This window comes from Trichosporon asahii, assembly GCF_000293215.1.
Source record: "Trichosporon asahii var. asahii CBS 2479 unplaced genomic scaffold scaffold00070, whole genome shotgun sequence".
NCBI classification, from domain to species: Eukaryota; Fungi; Basidiomycota; class Tremellomycetes; order Trichosporonales; family Trichosporonaceae; genus Trichosporon; species Trichosporon asahii.
The window spans coordinates 638,413-659,430 of record NW_014040855.1 but is presented as its reverse complement, the minus strand read 5'-3'; the positions used below and the strand labels follow the sequence as shown (position 1 = coordinate 659,430).

The following is a 21,018-nucleotide window of genomic DNA, read 5'->3' as shown; positions in this document are numbered from 1 at the left end:
GATTTGCATGTATGGATTTCTAGCAGTGTTTATTCCGCAGGACGCGCACTGTGCGACGCCAAGTGGTTAGTAACCCTTCATGCTTGGTGTCGTCCAGGGTTCCACGACCTCGTACAAGTCCTTCGCCAGACGTCGCTGGATCTGCTCGCTCGACTCTGTTTCCGTCGGCGCAACAGCGCGGATAGCGATATACCGCCGGCACATAAGGACCTCACCGATAGACGCGTCGCGCTCGAAGAGCTCTTTACCGCCGGAGAAGAAGGCGCCAACCTCCTTAAGCATGACTGCAGCCGCCTTATGTCAGCTTCACATTGTTCGTTCACCTTACAGTCACATCCCAGGCCCAGCATCCCGCATCCCTGGCTCGTTAGCTCAACACCACAGCCACAGTTTTACCATGAGATGTCAAGTTCGCCAGCCGCCACATGGACGAGATTGCAGGTCGTAGCGCCGGTTGCTGAGGTAAGCGATTGATTGCAATCTTTGCAGTTTCCACTTACTTCGCAGCGCGTGGCAGAGGACACCTCCCTCAATGCCCTTTGCGGGGTCGCCATTAAGACGCTTGAAGCTGTTCAGCTTTGGCGTGACGGTTTCGATGCTTCGGTCGGAGCCCCCTAGGCATCAGCCATGCCCTACACAAACTAGCACTCACACTCCGCAGCCACAAGACACTGGGACAGAGAGGTCAGGGGCTGGGGAATACCGCCGGTCAATGGCAGAGGGATGGTGCGATTCAAGAAAGCGCCGCCGCCGAGACGAGCAGAGAACTGAGATGAGCCACGGGTATTACCGTATGACTTACGATTCGGTTGAGGAACGGCTGAGAGATCACACCAACAACGGGGATCTTGTTATGTGTCACTCCGATGGAACATCCAACCATGGGGCTGAGGTCAGACGCTTTCTGTAGGCCGCGGACTCACTGGTTGTGAACGAAGCTGGGAGACGGTCAGCTCTCCGCATTGAGATTCACCTCACTTCATGGTCCCCTAATGTCAGCTTCCGGACGATATGTTGAGCTTACGTCAATGGGATCCACAATCCAGGTGAAGGCATCCGTTAAGACAGGCTTGCCTTGCACTTCACTGGTTTCCTCGCCGATGCTAACGTCAGCCTAGGTGGGGACTGCTGCAATGCGCACAACTTGTGGTCAGGGTATTTCTCAGCAATCGCTTTCTTGATAAACTCCTCGACAGCCCCGTCAGTCTCGGTTACGAGCTGGGGTCAGCTCCGGCACCTGGTCGAACTCACGTCGACAGCATTCTTCTTCGTGGCGAAATCGTGGGAGGTCCAACGCTTGGCGGAGCCTTCCAGGATGAGCTTCGATGCCTAGAATGATCAGCTGAATGTTCGCAATAACAACTCTCACCTTTTCGACGAGGTCGTAGGCGAACTCGAGAATCTCTTGGTATACCTGCTCGTCGCTCATGGTGAATGTGGAGTAGTTGAGGTCTGTTGACGTTTCATGGATGCCGAAATTCAGGTGGATTGCGGGGCCCATCTGTTATCGCAGACGCCTACTCCGTAATTTACCAAATAGGCCCGTCAAGCCACCCCGTGCCTATCGCTGTCGCCGCCCGCTCTTGAATGTTGTCACGCGTTCAGACGACCGAAAGAACAATCATCTACTCGACCCATCACAGCCTACACTCGCTTTGCGAAGAGCTCACTTACTACCCACGACCACTTGTCGAAACCGCGGCGAGGGCGGACGCGCAGGTGCCCATCATGACCGACGATGTTGGCGGAGGCCGCGGGTTTACTCTATAAGTATCACGCGTCAAGGAAATGTTTGTGTAATATCAAGTGCTGACTTCCTCACGTCGCATCAGCGCAATGTCATTGAAATCGACTTTGCAGGCGTCCTTAACGGCTCAGCGCATCTGACCATCACGCCCACGAACCCCGCTTTGAGGACGGTGTACCTCCATGCGTCGCCTCTGCTGCAGATCAACAGTGTGACGCTCTCCTCCGACACCACGAGTAACCCTCTGCTACCAACACCAGCTTCCTTCGCGGTGACGAACGCCTTCCAGCCTCTTCCCGTCCGAGAACCACCGATAGATCTCAAGAGTCACCAGGAGATCAAGCGCAAGACGTGGGCCGCGCTCAGTGAACGCGATGAAGGCGAGCTCGCCATCTCCGTGTCGCATGGATGGGTTCGACTGGTGGAAACGGACGGTGCAGGACCAGATGGTGGCCCAGCCGTATCGTTGGCTCCCATCCAGATTCAGATCGACTACCAGCTTGTTGTTGGAGGAGAGGTGGTGGAGGGCATCGTGTTCAGACGACCAGGAGACGGTGGTGACGACACTGTGAGTTGAACGGTATTCAAGCCATTGCTCATAATCAGCAAATTCCGCACATGTTCCTCTCTCCGACCACCTATGATTCGGCTCGCGTTTGGACGCCGTGCGTCGACAGTCTCTGGGAGCGATGTACGTGGGAGCTCGAGTTCATCGTACCACGATACCTGGAAGGAGGCGAACCGCGCGGCGACGATGTCGCTTACCCTGTCACCGTCGTGGCAAGCGGCGAACTGATTGAGCAGGTTACGCACCCGCACGACCCACATAAAGTCGTTTTCTACTACATCCAGACGACACCGGCAACTGTCCAGCACATCACGTTCGCCGCCGGTCCGTTCGAGATGTACCAGGTCCCCGCATTGCACGGTGGCGAAACGCAAAAGCCAATGCTGGCGTTTTGCCTTCCCGGGCAGTTGGACGAGCTGATCAACTCGACCAACTTCCTCTGTCGCGCCATGTCGTTCTACACCACAGAATTCGGTTCATTCCCGTTCAGCGCCTTCAAAATGGTGTTTGTGTCAAATCCGCGAGTGCAGTGCTTCACTGCCGTCACCATGGCGATCTTATCTTCGGACCTTCTCTACCCAGCCAATGTGATCGACCAAGCCCTGGAGACGCGGCAAGTTCTGTCAATCGCGCTCATCCAACAGTGGGTGGGTGTCAATATTATCCAGCGAACACTGGCGGACACCTGGCTCATCGTGGGACTATCGCAATACCTGCACTCCCTCTTCATCCGGCATTTGCTCGGTAACAACGAATTCCGCTTCCGGCTGAAGAAGGACATCGATCGCTGCTGCCGCCTCGATCAGGGGGACCAGTATCCTCTGTGTATGCCGAACACGATTGATCCGCCGTCTGCGAGCACCATGAGCTTCATGACGCTGAAGGCGCCCCTTGTTCTTCACATCCTGGACCGCTACATCGCGAAGGCTGGGACGTCGCTTGGACTGTCGCGCGTGATCCCGCGGATATTCCTCGCCTCACTGTCCGACGAGCTGCCAGGGAACATGTTGTCGACTGGCTATTTCTTCCGACTTTGCCGGAAAGCGTCGGGTATGGACATGCAGCCGTTCATCGACCAGTGGGTGTATGGAAGTGGATGCCCCCATTTCCAGGTCCGAACAAACTTCATCCGAAAGAAGTTCACGGTGGAAATGACGATCATTCAAGTGCAACCGGCGATGCAGGCTGCGGAGAAGCTCGATGACAAGAATAAGCTTGCGCGGCTAGCAACTCGGCGACCAACGCCTTTCTTCGAGGGAAGTCTGACGATCCGTATCCACGAAGCCGACGGCGCTCCCTTCGAACACCTGCTGGACATAAAGACGGCGGACAAAACGTACAACCTTCCCTTCAACACGAAGTACAAGCGTACGAGACGTTCTGGCCATGTCGCTGCTCGTTTCAGCAAATTACAAGATGTCCTTGCTCAAGCGGACGACAACGAGGTCGAGCAGGCTGAGCAGCTCAAGGATGTGGACCGGACGGAGGTTTTCGCGTATCTACCCTGGGACGACGAGGAGGAGTACCGAAAATGGAGGGTGCATGATTGGAGCGAGGAAGAAGCCCAGGCAATGTTAGGCGAGGGTGGTGGTTACGAGTGGATCCGTGTTGATCCGGATTGCGAGTGGCTGGCGACCTTTGACATTCAGGAGAAGCCGTGGTTCTGGATCTCGCAGCTGGAGGGAGAAAGCGATGTCGTGGCTCAGCTTCAGGTACGTCTGTGACATTTGTCATCAGCTGACACATAGGCCATCCAGCGCATGTGCATGTACCCCTCACCAGTGATTGCCAGTGAGCTGGCAAAGGTTGTGCTAGTCGAAAACTACTTCTACCGAGTGCGCATGGAAGCAGCGCGAGCTCTGGTCCTGGTGAGTTTGAATGACCTGAACCCCAACTGACGGCCCAGTATAACTCGGCTGAAGCCGACTATATGGGGCTGTTCCTCCTTTTGAAACTGTTCCATACCTTCTACTGCGAGCCGACAGACGAGGAAGAACCAAGCAACGTCAAAGCTGTGCCGCTGCCGAACGACTTCAGCAACTTTGCCAACTACTTCCTGAAGAAGAGCATGGTGACCGCTCTGTCTGACCTCCGAGACCCTGCTACGCGAAGAGTTTGGCGTCACGTTCGAGAGCTGTTGCTCGATCTGCTGCGAATGAACGACAACAGTCAAAACGAGTATTCCGACTCGCACTACGTCGCCACTGTAATCTCCGCAATCGGCAGCGCATTCTCGGCAGGCGTCAACGTCGGAGGTAATCTGAGTGAGGAAGATCAGGTCATGGACGGTCAACTGTTCAAGGAGGCGAGCGAGGCAAATGAGCGTGCCATCACGGTCGACCGTTTGGTTCCCAGTTACCACAACGTGGTGACGTTGGCTGGCCTTCAGGCTCAGTTGAAGTCAATTCTGGTCGGCCAGCGAACCAACGATCCGCGATTATTCCTGGGTTACACGCGCGAGGGTAACTACGAACCTCTGCGACTCGCTGCGTTCGACTGCCTGCTGCTCTGCAAACCTCCAGGACGCTCGATGGCGCTGGCTCAGTATCTGTTCGACGTGATCAGATACGACTACTCCTTGACTGTTCGCCGCCATGTTGCTCGTGCACTTTCGGAGTCAATTTTGATGACTCTTGCTGCTGGTGAAGTCTACATGTCTTCCGCACCTGGTATCATTGACATGAACGGCGACTCCGGGCAAAGGGAGCGCGAACGAGATCACGAAGATGCCAAGATCGTCAAGGCCGTGCGCAAGGAGTTCAACACCAAGACTGAGCTGCGAGAGCTAGCCCAGAAGGCGCTCCTGGACTCCTTCACTGGAAACGATCACGAAATCTTGTTTGCCTTGATCAAGGCCGCCGAAGTCATGTCGTCCGGAACAGCGGAACCGAAGCCTGGCGTGCTGATAACACTGCCAACCCCGACAGACACGCCTTCGGCATCTACACCGAAGATCAGGTTCAGTTTAGCGGGCAAGAGCGGTTCTTCCTCTGCATCTGCATCGGCACCTGCACAGGAGGGTGGCGACTTCCCCTTCCCCGACCAACCCGCCCCAGCTCCCGAACCTCCGGCGTCCGCCTCTGGACCCATCAAGCTTGTCCTTAATCAGCCGACGAAAGAGAAAAAGAAGAAGAAGGCAGCGGTTGTCAAGGCACAGGCTAAGGGTTTGTCCGACTCAGACTTCAAGACGATCACTTATGTACTGCAAAAGCTTCTCGCCGACAAGCGCAGTACCTTCTTCCGCATGCCGGTCGACCCGATTCGCGATCACGCTCCCGACTACCTCAGTATCGTGACGAACCCCATGGATCTATCTACGGTTCAGGCGAAGATGGACAATGGCCTGTACACGTCGCGCAAGGATTTCGAGAACGATATTCGGCTCCTCATTTCCAACTGCCACCTTTACAATCCTCCAGGATCAGGCGTGAGGAAGGCAGGCGAGGCGTTCGAAAAGTTCTTCAACGGTCTCTGGAATAAGACCGAGAACACTTTGAAGTCCTCCGCGAATGGTGATGCCGAAGAAGGACCTTCCACGTCTGAGAAGAAGAAGGCCGGTCGGCCCAGTTTATCCATTTCAACGAAGAGTGCCATGCCTCCACCCCCCGCTCCTGCTCAGTCGTCTTCCAGTGCCACGAGTGCTTTACCGAAGATCAAGATCAAGTCTGCCAAATCCGTCACTCTGGACGTCCCGTCGCCTCGCGCCTCGTCGCCGATGGCCCCTCCGCCGGTACCGTCTCGCAAGACGTCGGCTGCGTCGTCACCAGCGAAGGAGAAGGCGCCGAAGAAGAAGCGCGAGAAGGCTCGGGACCCATTGGACGACCTCCTTGGCGCTGAGGTTGACGCGATCGATCGCGAGAAGGGTGGGGACGAACTCTTTGACGAGCTTCTCGGCACGACTCCACCGCCACCGGCGAAGAAGTACAAGATCAGCAAGTCGACAGTCTCCATCAGTTCGCCTCGCCCTCGACCCTCTCGGTCACCATCGGAGGCGAGTGATCAATCTGATCAGCCTCTGTCGAAGAAGATCAAGCTGAAGTCAGCGTCATCGTCCAGCGAGCAGAAGTCGAAGCGCTCCTCGCTCAGCAGCGAGCCTTCGTCGCGTCCCCTCGCTGATAAGGGCAAGTCATCCAGCGACAAGCCGCGATCGACCTCGGACAAGACGAAGTCGACGGGAGAGAAGACGAAGCCTTCTTCTACCTCGGAAAAGCCTCGTTCCTCGATCGGCGAAAAGAGCAAGCCTACCTTCGAGAAGTCTTCGAAAATTAGCAGCGAAAAGCCGCGGTCGAGCACCGACAAGCCTCGTTCGAGTAGCGACAAGCCTCGCGCGAGCCTTGACAAACCGTCGAAACCGAGCAGCGAGAAGCCGAGGTCGAACGGTAGCGAGAAAACACGATTCTCGGAGAAACCGAAGTCTACTGATAGACCGAGGTCACCATCAAAGGCATCCGCGCCCTTGGCCGCTTCCTCTGTGGCAGGTCCATCCACAGCTCCAGCGGCGAACCCAGCCGAAGTCCCTCCGCCGATGTACCCGCTTGGATACGCTCCTCAGTGGCCGACACCACCTCCAAGCCTGCCGCTCACGGTGAAAAACAAGATGCCGTTTAGGCAGAAGCGCGCCAAGACTCTCATCAATGCCTTGATGAAGGAGCCGAACGCGATCTTCTTCCTGCGACCCGTCGATCCGGTGCGCGACGGCTGCCCGACCTACCTCGACGAGATCGCCGAGCCGTCGGACTTTGGCACCATACAGAAGAACATCGAATTGAAGAAGTACTCCACGATGGGCCAACTGGCGCGTGCGATCGAGCTTGTGTTTTCCAATTGTCGGCAGTTCAACCCTCCTGGTCCCATCACGGACGCGGCGGCGATCACGGAGGCGCTGTACTGGAAGGAGTGGCCGAAGGCTGTATCGCAGAAGCTGCTGCCCGAGGAGCGCAAGGCGCTCACGGCCGTCATCAACCGCTCGTTCCGGGACCCATTGTCGCAGTTGTTCCGCGAGCCCGTGGACCCGATCGCGCTCGGTATTCCGCAATACTTTGACATCATCCCCAGGAGGATGCGCGCGACCTCAGCCTGATCAAACAGAAGCTCGAGCGCGGCACGTACACGACCGCGCGCCAGGTCGACGACGATTTCGAGCTCATGCTCGAGAACTGCAGAGTGTTCAATGGCGAGGGCGCCATTAGTGATATCGCCAACCAGTTTGGTGCCTGGTACAAGGCCCAACGAGCAAAGATGGATGTGTAAGATTAGTTATGAGCGTTAATTCAGAAGCGACGAGCTTTTCTAGTAAACATGTATCATGATATATGACTTCGACGCACGACTGTTGCCTCCAGCGCCCCGAAACATCGATCCGCACATAAGCATCGATCCGCACATAACTCTCCCAACCTCATTCCCTGCTGATTGTTGGCCACCTTGCTCCAGAAGGGCCAATTTTTATATCAAGTGCATATGCTGTTTTTAAATCGTCGTTACGTCTAGCTGCGGTACCAGCGAACACCTGCCCTGTTGCGGCGCATCTTGCGCTGGAGCTGGAGCATGCCGAAGAGAAGGGCCTCAGCGGTCGGCGGGCTGTCATGTCAGCTTATTGCTCCCCCAAGGGGCTAGGTAGCTCCTGCGAGGGACGAGATAGTGGCAACTCAGGACATTCCACCGCTCTTGCTCCGTTCAAGAGCCATCCATGTCTGCCTGACGTTGCCTCCTCGCCACCTCGACTTCTAGACTCACCATCCAGGAACGTAGATGTCGACGGGGACAATGCGGTCACATCCACGAACGACCGAGTACGAGTAGTGGTAGTAGCCACCACCGTTGGCGCAGGAGCCCATGGAGATGACCCAACGGGGCTCGGGCATCTGGTCGTAGACCTTGCGGAGAGCGGGCGCCATCTTGTTGGTAAGGGTACCGGCGACGATCATGATATCGGATTGACGGGGCGAAGCACGGAACACAACACCGAGACGGTCCTGGTCGTAACGGGCGGCGGCCATGTGCATCATCTCGACAGCACAGCACGCAAGACCGAAGGTCATGGGCCACATGGAGCCCTGGCGAGCCCAGTTGACGACCTTGTCAAGGGTCGAGAGGACATACTCTGATTGTTAGCTTGGCGAGACTCCGTGAGCTCAGTGGCGACGGCTCCAGAACACGGCCAACGTGACGGAGGACAGGATGCAGTTAATCACGCTTATGCGATCGTCTGAAAGATCCTTCCCGGTTGCGCCCGTCCACCATTGGCCACTCGTTCAACGATCCGTCGCCAACAAATAACACGCACCGGCACCGTTGCGGGGAGTCTCGAGGGAAGTCTGGTTGCTCTCGCGGTTGGCAACCTCGGTGAGGACGGGGCCCTTCCACTGGCCAACCTCCTCGCCGCGCGCGACGGCGGAAGTGCTCAATGAGCGGACTGAAGTGGTCAGTAACTGTCGGAATGGAGGTGGGGTCGGGAATGACGCGCGGAGACGTACGGGCAAGAGGCCTGAGAGCCGACGACGAGGCGCGCGAGGCTGTGGGGGGTCAGCATGTAGGTCGGGGGCGGAGTCGCATACCGGTTCGGAGGCCGGTGAACATGGCCGTCGACATGGTGAGTGGTGATGGGGTTGACGACTAACTGACGTTGAGCAGCTGAGGTTGAGCGGCTTGCAGCGAATACACCACCCACATCTGAGCTTCATCCTCGCGGTGATTGGCTTACACCCCTGGCGGAGCTCAGCCTGACTGTCCGTCCCGGCGTTATTTCGACTGTGGCACCCCGTCTCATTTCAAAACCGGCCCCTTTGATTAGCCCTCCCTGGTGCTCGATTAGAATACCGGCGCGCTCCTAATCCGGCCCTAATTCGACCACGCGGTGCGCTCGGACACACTGCGCACTCCGAGTCTTTTTCCAGTTTCAGGCCGCAAGACCGGACGGAGTCTGAAATAATGTTGGACGAAACGTCTCCGATCACTCTATCCAACAACAAAACCGCCGACCATGCTTGCGAGGTCGATCAACGCTAGGGCTTTCCAGAGCAGGTAAGCATAAACCTTGCTGTTCCTTTGCTGACAGCCTGTAGGCTCGCGCCCGGCCTTGCTCAGGCTCACGTCCGCCGTCTGTCCCTTGCCGCCCAGGTGAGTACTTGCGCCCCGATCGCACCGCCGAGCAGCGTGTGACTAGACCGAAAGCTGACAACAGCCCGCGGCTCGGACGCTCAGCAAGAGGCCGGCTCTCGCCAACCCGGTCCTGCTCGGCGGTGCCGCCCCGATCGGCATTCGTAACCTGTCGATCTTCAGCGGCAAGGACTCTGCCTCTGCTCCCGTTGTCGAGAAGGCTGCTGCCCCCGCCGTTGAGCAGGCTGCCGAGGCCCCTGTTGCCACTGCCTCGCAGGCCGCCGAGAAGGCCACTGAGGCGGCCACCTCTGCTGCTGCCCCCGCCGCTGCTGCCGCTCCCCACCACGCCCCCGAGCACATCACTGCCAACACTCCCGATGGCAAGTTCCATGAGGACCCGACACCGCTGCTCCCGCAGTCGCCCGCGAACGCCGAGACGCCGACGCTGGAGGACCTTGTCACGCACTCTGGCCTGCCACTCGAGGACGTGCTCAACAGCCCCGAGGCTATCCACGCTGCCGTCAAGCTGTCGGACCTGAAGCTGATCGGACTCGACCACTCGTGGTACTCGGCCCCGGGATGGATTCGTGACGCTCTTGTCGGCCTGCACGACATTACCGGTCTGCCGTGGTGGGCGTCGATTATGGCGCTGACGCTGTCGATGCGTGTGGCGCTCCTCCCGCTCGTCATCCGCAACATGAAGCACGCCTCGCGCATGCAGGCTGTTGCGCCGCAGATGAACGGACTGATGAAGCGCATGACGGACGCGAAGAAGGAGGGCGACCAGACGACCATGATGGTTGTGCAGAAGAAGCTCCTCGAGCTCTTCAAGGAGCACGACGTTTCGCCCTTCCGTTCCTTCCTCCTGCCCATGATCCAGGTGCCCTTCTTCCTGTCCATGTTCTACGCTCTGCGTAAGATGGCGTCCCTCCCCTTCCCGCAGCTCAAGGAGGGTGGTTTCAGCTGGGTGCTCGACCTCACTGTCCCGGACCCGCTCTACATTCTCCCCGTGACCTCGATCGCCTTCCAGATCCTCGTCCTCAAGCTCGGAGCCGACGGCATGGGTGGCGGAGCCTCCAACCCCGCCTCGCAGCGCCAGATGGCGCACTTCCGTAACGGAATGATCGCCCTCTCCCCGCTCCTGGTCGCGTTCACGTCGACCTTCCCCGCCGCGCTGCTGTTCTACTGGACGTCCGCGAACCTCATCACGCTGACGCAGAGCGCCGTCTTCCGCCTGCCCTTTGTCCGCAAGGCCCTCGGCCTGGACTACAAGGGCGCCTCGCTCCCCCCTCCCCCGGCCGACGCTTACGTCAACCCGAACCCGTCGCTGAAGGAGACGTGGCAGGCGATCCGGGACTGGCAGAGCAATGCGATGGAGAAGGCACGCACGCAGGCCGCCGAGACGCGCGCCCGCCAGGCGATCGAGGACGAGCGCAGGGCCAACAAGCGCGCTGGCACCGCCCAGCTCGCTGAGCGCGTTAGCGAGCCTGCGCAGCAGGACAAGGCGCCCGAGAGCGTGCAGGCGCAGGCGCAGGCTACCGCCGGAGGAGACGAGCAGCTCGCCCGTGACGAGGCGCGCGCCAAGCGCAGGGCCGCCATGGCCGCTAGGAGCAGGAAGTAGACGCACATCTTAGAACAGCCGGGTAGACTCTGGGCTAATAGCATTTTCATGTCATTTCATCACCACTTGGACGAGACTTGCAGATCTGCCACTCCGTTGCCACACTCACTTCAGCAGGGAGTTGTGAGAGCGCCTGACATTCACTCAGTTCCGCCATCTGCCACACTTATGGCTCATGTCACGGCGTCGGAGCACAAGAGGCTGCATGTGGGAGAGACAGGTCATTGGCTTCCTTAATAGGGGACGGCCGGACGGGGAGCCCCTCACCTCGTGACCAGTCCCATCCAGCGAAGCTGTTTCATTGTAGTAACGCAGCCTGGAGCATCCGGAGCCGCGACCTGAGCCGCAACCTTCGTATTTACAGCTGTAACATACCTCCCCAATAACCAGTCCTAATGGTGGATTACATCAGTCACCGCGAGGGGAGGTAGACCTGGCCGGCGCTCGTGCCAGGATCGACGGGAGCCTGAGCGCAGGACGCAGCGCAGGATGACGTTGAAAGTTGGGACACACGTACACACGCATACAGGGGTCCGAGACATCCGGCCGACGCATGGGTGTGTGGGTGTGTGGGTGTGTGGGTGTGTGGGTGAGTGGGTGAGTACCTGCCCTGGGCCGGGAATGCGTGACGATCCCTCTCCGTCCGTTACATCTCTCCTCCCCCTCCACCTCCCTTCCACTCGCCATAACCCGTCAGTTCGCAGAAGACACAGCACACGCGACGAGTCAAGGGACAGATAGTTCACTGGAACGACCCGGCAGCTCGTCGGACAAGCACCGGCTCCTCCGTTACGTGAGCCCGTCCTGTGTCTGTGCGGAGCACGCGGAGTGCGTGCGGAGTGGGTCGGCGCCACACCATAAGTCACGACCGTATTCATCGCCACGGATTCAACGCTGCAGCGGAATCGAGCTGATTGAATCATACCACTGACGCCGCGTCAATAATGGACTTTCTACTCATCCGACGTTCTAGCGCTCGATCGGAAAGTCGGAAGCATCGAACGTTCGAATGCGCGAGATGTTCTCGGGAAGCCATCCACGACACTGGCGTCATGTGTGTATCGCTGTCGTTGCGTGCCGTTGTTGTCTCGGACAGTGTAAATTGTCACTTTGGCAAGCTGTCTCCAGAACAAAGTAGGTCACTGCAACCGTCGGATGGGGATTTGGAGCCGAATGGCGAACACTGCATGCGCCAAGAGACTGAATCGTTACGACGTGTTGGCTTGATCGCGTCTTTCTCAGACTCGCACAGTCGCAGACTCACACACTCTTTTGCTTTGTTTACATGTTTATCTCTGTGTGTGTTTTGGCTTTTTCTACCAAGAAGGATGTATCCTGGCGATCGCAATTGGGCTTAGGTTTGCTGTCGCTAAGCATATCATGCGAAGATGCCTGCCAGCCTTTGCTCATTGCAGACTCAATGAGAGGGGCAAACTTTGGCTCGCTGATCGTCCATAAATGACACGCGCGCCCCTGCTCGACTTTTAGTGTTGGCTTACGCTACCCCCCTTGCTTGACATGCTCAGCTGCTCATGAGCGTCAGCTAATCGCATGCGAGAATGCACATGCACAGGGGCTGGGTAGAGTGCAGTTGCCCCTTGTGGAAACGGACCGCTCGTCTCTCGGGCTTATGACTCCCCCTGCCTAGCCCTGTGTTCGCCATGATGAGCCTGTCCGACGCGCATAGCGCGCTACGGCAGGCGCGATCCGGTTGGTGCGACAAATGCCGCGAAAATGGCGTTACCCCGGCATCACCCATTCATTCTTCGATAGCGCTGCTGGAATCCAATCTCTTCTCCGTCTTCCGTTCTTCAGCATTCATGAGATGGCCGCGGAGAGAGGATGTGACTGGATGCAAGGCGTGCAAGAGAATTACGAGAATATGTGCGCCGCCAAAGTCTGGCTTGCAGGGAATGCAGCCTGCACTGACGCGCTGGACGCGACGGGGGCCAATGACGTGCACGCCCTGCGCACATCAGAGCATGCCTTCGGTGGTGGCATCCAAGCCCGCAAGCTGCAAGGCTGCAGAGCTGGCAGAGGCTGCAAGGACCCTCGGTCCTCATAGTCCTCGTCCAGGCGCACAGGAGGTTCTTCAGCAGAATCCCAGGGTGCGCCAGCTTCTGCGCCCCTCTTAGCCCTCTTCTTATGCCCTCATATCTGGAGGCTGGAGATGGCGCAGGCCGTGCGCGCCATTACACCTGGCAGTCACTATTCGTCGAGGTGCAAGGACGGCAAGGAAGACCCTCTTTTTCGCGCCTGCTATGGCGCAAGCGCGCAAGAGAAGGCAGACTGCAGACTGACGCGCTCAAGGGCAGAAGCACAGAAGCACAGAGAACATTACCGTTCCTCGCAGCTTTCCTGCGTTCCTTCATGAACTTTGGGGGGACTTGAGATGGGCCCGCGGCTGTCGGGCAGTCGCGCGCCCGTTTCTGCACCAGTCATGAGCGAGAATAAATGAGGCGACGGGGGCGCGCACAATGCAAAGCTTCGAGGCGCGCACTCGCTGCGATTGGCTTGGTCTTGCAAGTGGGCTTTTGGTCTGTGCGTCCCTCCTTCTTCCTTCACCCCTCCTTCTTCCTTCACATTCACGCTCCATCAGCTCCCAAAGGAAGAGAAGCAAGGTTTCATCATTACCTCATCGCGGTGGATCCAGTGATCGCTGTGCTGTGTGTGAGTTGGGATGCCTAAGCAAGAACTGTGCAACCAGTCACTGTGGAATTCTGATCGCAGTTCGCAGAGTGCGCTGCTTGCTGCTGCTCGCTGTTTGACTGCGTCACGCGTCTTTCGCAATCGAATGGGTCTGCACCGGGTGTCGAGGGAGGGATTGAATGGATGGCGTTGCGAGGAACCCACAAGCGCCTGGATTGAAAAGGGCATTGAGCACGGACGTGTGCAGCAGCCATGGCCAGGGCAAGTGACCGGCTCCTAGGCACGGGTGGGAGGACGCGTCAGGGCGTGCAGGGCGCCAAACAATGCGTGCCCCTGCTTGCCCTGCCGCCATGAGACGCGTCCCTGGGCCTGACCGCGATGGCCTGACTGTCTTTGCGCGCGTCGACTGCAGCATCCCCTTGACTTTTGCTCTTCATCTTGCGAGTCTTAGCGTCCTTAGTCCCCCGCCGTGCCGTACTAGCTTACTTCCAGCGCTTTGCACACCCTCCTCGACACTCCTCGCTGTCCAAACCCTCGCCTTCATCGTCATCTTCCCCCCCCCTCTTTCTTCTCCATCTTCCTCACATTCTTCACTCCCGACTCCCTCGTCATCTCCTCCTCCTCCTCCTCCTCACCGACGCACCTCCTACTCCTCTCCGGGCGGACTCAAGTCTCCTGTGCCCTCTCCTCCGACCCATCCTCCTCCTCTCCAAGCTTTCACATTTCAACAACAAAGAACAAACCCCACACTCTTTTTGGTGCGTTCTTCCTGCTCCCTGCCCGAAACATTCTGCCCTTTCTCAAACGGGAACCGCGGCCCCTTGCCCATCACGGCCATCGCCATCACTGATCATCCTCCGCCTCTGGCCGCCCTGATCACCCTATCGCACACCTCGGAGTACTGACGAGCAGAACGATTTCACAAAGTCTCAGCATCAACAACGACACCTCTATCAACTACCGCGCCATGCGCTGGCCGGTCGCCTATCTTTGCCTTCTGGGCTGGGTGACTCTCGCCGCAGCAAAGCCCAACTTGGTCACTCCTCCGCAGTCTCAACTCCCGCCCGTCGCCCGCGTCGGCGAGGACTTTGTGTGGGACATCCTCCCGGCTCCTTCACGTCCTCGACCCCGATCCAGTACTCTGTCGACGGTCTGCCGTCATGGCTCAACTTTTCCTCACCTGTCACCACCTTCTCGGGAAACCCTTCGTCCAAGGACGTCGGTCAGTACAACTTTACTCTGAACGCCAACGACGGCAACGGCACGACCAGCACGATCATCAACCTGATCGTCTCTGACGAGCCCGCACCTCAGGTCGGCATGGCCTTCTCGTCTCAGCTCCAGGATCCCTCGTCCCGCCAGCTCGCTAGTGTCCAGATCATGGCTAACAACCAAGGCGTCACTGTGCCTCCCCGCTGGTCCTTCTCCCTTGGCTGGAACGGCAACACGTTCAAGCGTGCCGAGGGTGGCAAGCGCCTGTTTTATGATGCCAGGCTCAAGAGTGGACAGCCCCTGCCGCAGTGGCTCGAGTTTTCGAACAGCACGTTCACGTTCAACGGTGTCGCACCCTCTGGCGGTGTCTTCCCTATCGTCGTCACGGGCACCGACTTTTGGGGCTACAGGGCTGCGACTTCCGAGTTCATCCTCGCCGTCGGTGGAGGTGACGCCGTGGAGCTCGCTGGTCAGTGGCAGCCGATCAACACGGTCGCCCGCTCCAAGGTCGACTACAAGATTGATACCTCGACTGTGACTGTCGGCGGCAAAAATGTTGACGCCGCCGCGCTCAAGGTGAATGCTCTCCTGAGCAACTTCCACTGGCTCTCCTTCGACAACAAGACGAACACTATTTCTGGCACGACCCCCGACGACCTCGTCAACGGTACTGTCGTCCCGATGGACCTTCCGATTAGCCTCGCGTCTGTCAATGCCTCCAACTCTCTCAGTTACCTGGCCTACACCAAGCTCAACATTCTGCCCTACTTCTTCACCAACTTTACTCTGCCGAACGGCAAGGCGGCCGTCAACGAGACCTTTGCCTACAATTTAAGCCCGTACATCGCCGCCGACTCTCCTTCTATCAATGCGACTGTCGTTCCCGCCGAGGCTGCCAAGTGGCTGACATACTACTACGAGAACCGCACCCTCGTCGGTACTCCCCCGGGAAACATTACCTACAACTCGATCAACCTCACCTTCATGGGCACCGTCAACAATGTCGCCGCGACCACCCAGGTCTTCATCCCGATCGATGGAGTCCAGCAGCCGCCGCAAACCAACAGCTCCGCCCCGGTTCCGAACGGCAAGGTCGGCAAGAAGTCGAACAAGGCTGTCATCATCGGCTGCGTTGTCGGAATCGTTGGCGGTCTTCTCGTCCTCGGCCTGCTTGCTCTCCTCTTCTTCTGCTGCTACCGGAAACGCAAGAACCAGAAGCGCGTGTCCTTCTCCAGTAAGGCGGACTCGGACCCGTTCGCGAAGCGCGAGCGTGCCCAGGGCACACCCTCGACTCTGGTTGCGACACCCGAGGCCAAGAAGAAGCTCGACGACAGCTCCATCTCTTCGGGCACCACGGCGCAGAGCACGCCCCTCGCGACACCCTTAATGCCGCGCTTTGGCGGTATCGGGGCGGCTGACGGAAACGACGACGCGGCCGAGTTGGAGGACAAGGTTGAGGCACTCAAGACGCGCGACGACTCGCACGGCTCATCGTTCGTTGGCCAGGGCGAGATGATTGGCTCGGTCGACCCGAACGCCTCGCTGAACCAGACGCCCAAGATGAAGAAGACGGCTGCGGCTGGCGCAGCTGCTGCAGGCATTGCCGCTGGAGCTGCTGTGACCAAGGTGCCCAAGTCTGCGTCTGGTCAATCTGGCCCTCGCCCCAGCCGTCGCACGTTTAGTGGCGAGTCTCTGGCGAGCTGGGAGAGCCAGCCGTCGTTCCACTGGTCGGACGAGTCCAACTACCTTCCCCCGATGGCGCTGCCATCCGACGGCGTTCCGTCAACAGCTAACAACTCGGTCGTCAACACGTCTGTGATTCCCGGCGTCCCGATACCGAGCTCGGAGACCGCCGACATGCTCGCCGCTGGCGACGTCGCGCGTTCCCCTGCCGGACCGATACCCCGCCCGCTGCCGGGCTTCTACCCCAAATTCCCGCGACACATTGCGCCCGGACAACCGGCGCCCTTCATTTCGTCTGACAACTTGCCGTCAATCGACTTTTCCGAGTTCCGCGACGACACCTCGCGATCCCTCAACTCCAACTCGTTTGCGGACTCTGGCTCGCCCATCAACTCGGCCAACTTCTTCCCGAGCCGCAGCACCAACGCCCTCTCCTCGGGCGAGGTGCTGTACTCTGGCGCGTTCACCTCGGGCGGGTATCTGTCATCTGACGAGCCTGTGATTCAGACCGCGCAGCGACAGAGCCTCGAGGCGCAGCGCTCGACGATTGTCGAGGTCGCTCCCAGCTCGGTTGTGACGCCGCCGTACATGGCGTCGAGCAATGTGCCTTCGCCTCCTGCGCCGCACATTCCTTCGCCCCTGTCGGCGGAGAAGCAGCGTAACACGCAGCGCCGTGTGTCGTCGCAGCGCCGCCCGCCAGCCGAGCGCACAAACTCGACCCGCGAGCACATTGTCGGTGACGCGCCCGTCGAGGCGTATGACGACGGCTACTGGACGACCGACGAGGCTTAGGAGCCCTCACCCTCGTCCAAGGGCAAGCGCGTACGGTTCTCTTTAGGCACGCGGCCGGACGGCATTGCCGTGCTCGACCCGGTCTTTGTCGTGGACTACCCGCGACACCCACCGAGAACCTACCTGCGCGTCTAGACAAGATCGCCATGTCGCTTGCCCCCCTCCACACTGTAAACACCCGCTCACCCCGGGCGTATTTCCCTGATTGACGGACACTCATCATCCATAGACACACTCCACACTCCTTGCATTGAACCAGAACGGGCTGTATCCTAGGTATAATAGAATGTAACATATGTGCCTGCGCAAAGATTGTTCGAGTGAGGCGTAAAGTCAGGCGCGGTGTGAGGTCGAGTGCAGACTTCTGAGTCAGTTGGGTGGGCAATGACGCGATCCGGAGCCGGTCGGTTCCTGAGCCATCGCCGGGAATACGCACGAAATCGCGGCGAACCTCCGGCGTATCGGCCCCCATTAAACAAGGCACTCAACTTTCTTGCCCCCCTCAGCCAACCGCTCCGGTATCTCGGCCTCTGCCTGCCCTCCCAGCCCGTCCCACCCAGAGAGCATCCTATATCTCGGCCCTCTACCATGTCCGCATCCTCCAGACCGCCCAACATCAACATGGATCTGGCTCCGAACCACCCGCACCAGCCCGAGGAGCCCATCCCGCCCTTCCCAACCGATGTCGACGTCCCCGCCCTCGATCCTAGCTTGAAGCTGCCCCCGAAGGAGGGAGAGTACAGCGACCTCCTGCTCGGCTGCGCGACGTTCGGATACGGCGTGTACGAGAGCAAGGAGCACGTCCGGACCAATGAGCCGCTCAAGATTGTCAAGACGGCGCTTGACGCGGGCATCAACGGGTTCGATACTTGTGAGTGTTGGCTTGGGGGGATGAGCGAGAGTAAATCTGCGGCGGGGCGCGGGGCAGCGTGGCTCCGCGTCTGTGTCTGCGCACGGGGAGGCTTACAGGACTTGCTTAACATTGCATTCCCCTGGCACGTTTCATAAGCTAACGACGATGATGGAGAAGAGCAAAGAGGCTAGCGCTGACACCCAAGCCCCCCACTACCACCCCTCCGAGACGATTCTGGGGCACGCCCTCGCCTCGCTCCGCGCCCAGTACCCTCGCGAGAGCTACAAGCTCCTGACCAAGGCGGGCAAGTACGGCCCCCGGCTGCAGGACCACGTCTACAGTCCGGACGTCATCCGCGCCTCGGTCGAGCGCTCCCTTCGCCGACTGCAGACCTCGTACCTCGACGTCGTGTATCTGCACGACTGCGAGTTCCTCTCGTCCTTCCCCTTCCCCATGCCGGCGGGGGACCACTCGCTCGCCCTGAGCTCGGAGGCAGAGGCGGAGGCATGGGGTCTCGCTGAGCCCTATAACCCGCGGGGGGAGGGCGACGCCGCGGTACTTGCTGCGTTCCAGGAACTGCGCAAGATGCAGAAAGAGGGCAAAATCCGAGCCTGCGGATTGGCGGGATACCCGCTCCCGACGCTGCTGCGGTTCTGCCGCATGATCAAGGCGCAGACGGGGGAGAGCGTGGATGTCGTGCAGAACTATTCCCACTTTACGCTCCAGAACAGCGCGCTCGAAGCGTACCTCCCCGCCTTCACTTCTGCCGGCGTCAGGCAGGTCATCAATGCCGCACCCCTCTCCATGGGCCTACTGACGACCGCGGGGCCGCCGGGGTGGCACCCCGCCGTGTTCGTCGATCATCTCCGGGACTCGGCGCGCGAGGCCGCCCAGCTCTGCAAGAAGGAGGGGGGCAGTATTGAAGAGGAAGGACTGAGGTTTGGATACAAGCGGCTCAGCATGGGAGAACGGGGCAAGGAAAAGGTCGTGCCCTGCGTCATTGGGTGCACGACGCGGGAGCAGCTGATCCAGACACTGCAGACTTTCAAGAAGGTCCGCGATGGAGAGGAGAGGAGCGAGCTTGGTGACAAGGTCAGGGGGTTGCTCGAGGAGAGGGGGGCGCTGGGCGTCAGCTGGCAGAAACCGGCGCCGGAGGAGATGATTTAGGCGTTGGTAAAGCTGGGGAAGTACAGTGATCCCGATCCGCATGTCCATAGAAGTTGTTAGTAGACCCTTGTCATAGAGATGAAGCCATCAGCAGTGCACGAGCAGCCACTCAAGAGGAGCATGTGTATCATTATTCATTATGGATAAGCTACAACTGACACATCTCCTTTACGCTGTACAACTGCGAGATCCCACTCACACCTCCTCGAGGATATCCACCAGGTCTTCATCGAGGTCCTCTCTCCTCTTCTGCGCCGCCCTCCTGTCGTTCTCATCCAACTCTCCCACGTGGGGCAACTTGCAGTGCTTCGCTCTATCCTCTGCGCTCCCCTCCAGCGCATAGAGCATGTTCTCCCCGCCCCTGCGCTCGCTGCACCGGTGCCGCATCACGATGGCAAAGACAGCCCTCGCATTCTCCGGCCGAACGTACCAGTCCTCGACCTGCGTCTCCGGTCCGAACACAGCAGCAGGCTTGGGCCTCTCGCCCGCCTTGCTGGCCCAGTCGCCCATCCCGCCCTCGCCGACCGTGAAGGGCGTCGCGGAGCGTCCCGAACGTTTCTTCCATGCCGCCATCGCCTCCCTCCATCCGGGAGGTAGGTGGAAGGAGGACGACAGCACTGTGTGCGCGCGCACGAAGGCGTCCAGACTCGCCGTGGCTGAGCGGGACAGCTGCGCCACGAGCGTCGGGTGCAGGGCTAGCGCTGAGACGAGGTTGGAGACGTAGATCTCGAGCGGCGGGTGCATGTGCGTCGGGATCAGGAGCGAGCGCACATCCGCCACGTACCCCGGGTCGAGCAGGGCATGCACCCCCAGACCGGCCGGCGGCGCCGTCGGGACAGGCAGCGTCGCCATCCGGATCGAGCACGCGAAGAGGTTAAGCTGGTGTCAGTTGAGAGTCTCGAAGAAGACTTACCAGCCACGGCGGGAAGGCGTCATAGTCCTCGTCTCGGACCCAGATGAGCAGGGCGTCGTTCCCCTCCACCTCGCGGCGTAACTTGATCGCAACGGGGGAGGAGACGTGCTCGAGCCCCGTGACGACGCACGCCTGAGCACCAGTCAGCGAGACAGAGGACGCCGTGCTGTGTGCGTTCAAGTGTAGGAGTTTCGTCCGGAAGCCGAACACGCTCTCGCATAACTGTATTATCGTCAGCTTCACCAACGGCGAAGCAGCTTACGGTTACGGCTTGCCTCGTTGCTCGGCCTATGGCCCCGCCTGGTCGCCGGCTTGAGGACACGTCGACGTCGAGGATGATGCCGCCCCCGCCCCCGCCCCAGCCTCGGTTCATCAGTGTCATGAGCCAGAGAGCGAGGAGGGTGCCGTCTGGCACCCAGCCTTGTAGCTCTGCCCGCCGGGAGAGATAAGACACAAGCTCGGAGACATAGTTTGGGACACCCGGTGAGGGGATCTCCTCCATCCTGCGAGGCCCTTCTGTCGAGTTCCCGGGTTCCAGGTTGCCGGCTGATGCTGCAGCTCGTCGTGGGGGTGGGGGCTTGTAGACGGTGTCGGAGGAGCACCAGAGGGATGCCGCCGCTTGAGAGTATTCTGAGAGGGGCCACGGTACGAAGCAATGTTGTCGGTTGAGAAGAAGTTGTAGTGGATCGATCCACGAGGCTCAAACTTCTTCGAT

General features: G+C 59.3%; 7 protein-coding genes across 7 annotated transcripts; 4 read left to right on the top strand and 3 right to left on the bottom strand.

Moving 5' to 3' along the window:
- Nucleotides 1–66: 66 nt before the first annotated feature.
- On the bottom strand, nt 67–1,429 carry A1Q1_04074 (inositol-1(or 4)-monophosphatase; the record flags this gene model as incomplete). The annotated part of the gene is made up of 6 exons (XM_014322451.1): nt 67–284; nt 501–561; nt 803–904; nt 1,025–1,114; nt 1,252–1,329; nt 1,370–1,429. The coding sequence occupies 6 exons, from the start codon at nt 1,427–1,429 to the stop codon at nt 67–69; spliced, it is 609 nt and encodes a 202-aa protein (XP_014177926.1).
- Nucleotides 1,430–1,728: 299 nt separating this feature from the next.
- A1Q1_04073 (uncharacterized protein) lies at nt 1,729–7,395 on the top strand (the record flags this gene model as incomplete). The annotated part of the gene is made up of 5 exons (XM_014322450.1): nt 1,729–1,740; nt 1,833–2,315; nt 2,435–4,027; nt 4,073–4,150; nt 4,222–7,395. 5 exons carry the CDS (start codon nt 1,729–1,731, stop codon nt 7,393–7,395), a joined length of 5,340 nt encoding a protein of 1,779 aa, XP_014177925.1.
- A 406-nt stretch (nt 7,396–7,801) lies between these two features.
- A1Q1_04072 (ndufs7, NADH:ubiquinone oxidoreductase 20 kd subunit) lies at nt 7,802–8,906 on the bottom strand (the record flags this gene model as incomplete). The annotated part of the gene is made up of 5 exons (XM_014322449.1): nt 7,802–7,895; nt 8,052–8,418; nt 8,602–8,730; nt 8,792–8,830; nt 8,873–8,906. The coding sequence occupies 5 exons, from the start codon at nt 8,904–8,906 to the stop codon at nt 7,802–7,804; spliced, it is 663 nt and encodes a 220-aa protein (XP_014177924.1).
- A 391-nt stretch (nt 8,907–9,297) lies between these two features.
- Nucleotides 9,298–11,034, top strand: A1Q1_04071 (uncharacterized protein; the record flags this gene model as incomplete). The annotated part of the gene is made up of 3 exons (XM_014322448.1): nt 9,298–9,338; nt 9,380–9,434; nt 9,499–11,034. 3 exons carry the CDS (start codon nt 9,298–9,300, stop codon nt 11,032–11,034), a joined length of 1,632 nt encoding a protein of 543 aa, XP_014177923.1.
- A 2,972-nt stretch (nt 11,035–14,006) lies between these two features.
- On the top strand, nt 14,007–17,370 carry A1Q1_04070 (uncharacterized protein; the record flags this gene model as incomplete). Its single annotated transcript, XM_014322447.1, has 2 exons — nt 14,007–14,441; nt 14,617–17,370. The coding sequence occupies 2 exons, from the start codon at nt 14,007–14,009 to the stop codon at nt 17,368–17,370; spliced, it is 3,189 nt and encodes a 1,062-aa protein (XP_014177922.1).
- Nucleotides 17,371–17,958: 588 nt separating this feature from the next.
- Nucleotides 17,959–19,390, top strand: A1Q1_04069 (uncharacterized protein; the record flags this gene model as incomplete). Its single annotated transcript, XM_014322446.1, has 2 exons — nt 17,959–18,241; nt 18,429–19,390. 2 exons carry the CDS (start codon nt 17,959–17,961, stop codon nt 19,388–19,390), a joined length of 1,245 nt encoding a protein of 414 aa, XP_014177921.1.
- A 195-nt stretch (nt 19,391–19,585) lies between these two features.
- On the bottom strand, nt 19,586–20,805 carry A1Q1_04068 (uncharacterized protein; the record flags this gene model as incomplete). The annotated part of the gene is made up of 4 exons (XM_014322445.1): nt 19,586–19,760; nt 19,821–20,059; nt 20,304–20,525; nt 20,566–20,805. 4 exons carry the CDS (start codon nt 20,803–20,805, stop codon nt 19,586–19,588), a joined length of 876 nt encoding a protein of 291 aa, XP_014177920.1.
- Between the last annotated feature and the right edge of the window lie 213 nt (nt 20,806–21,018).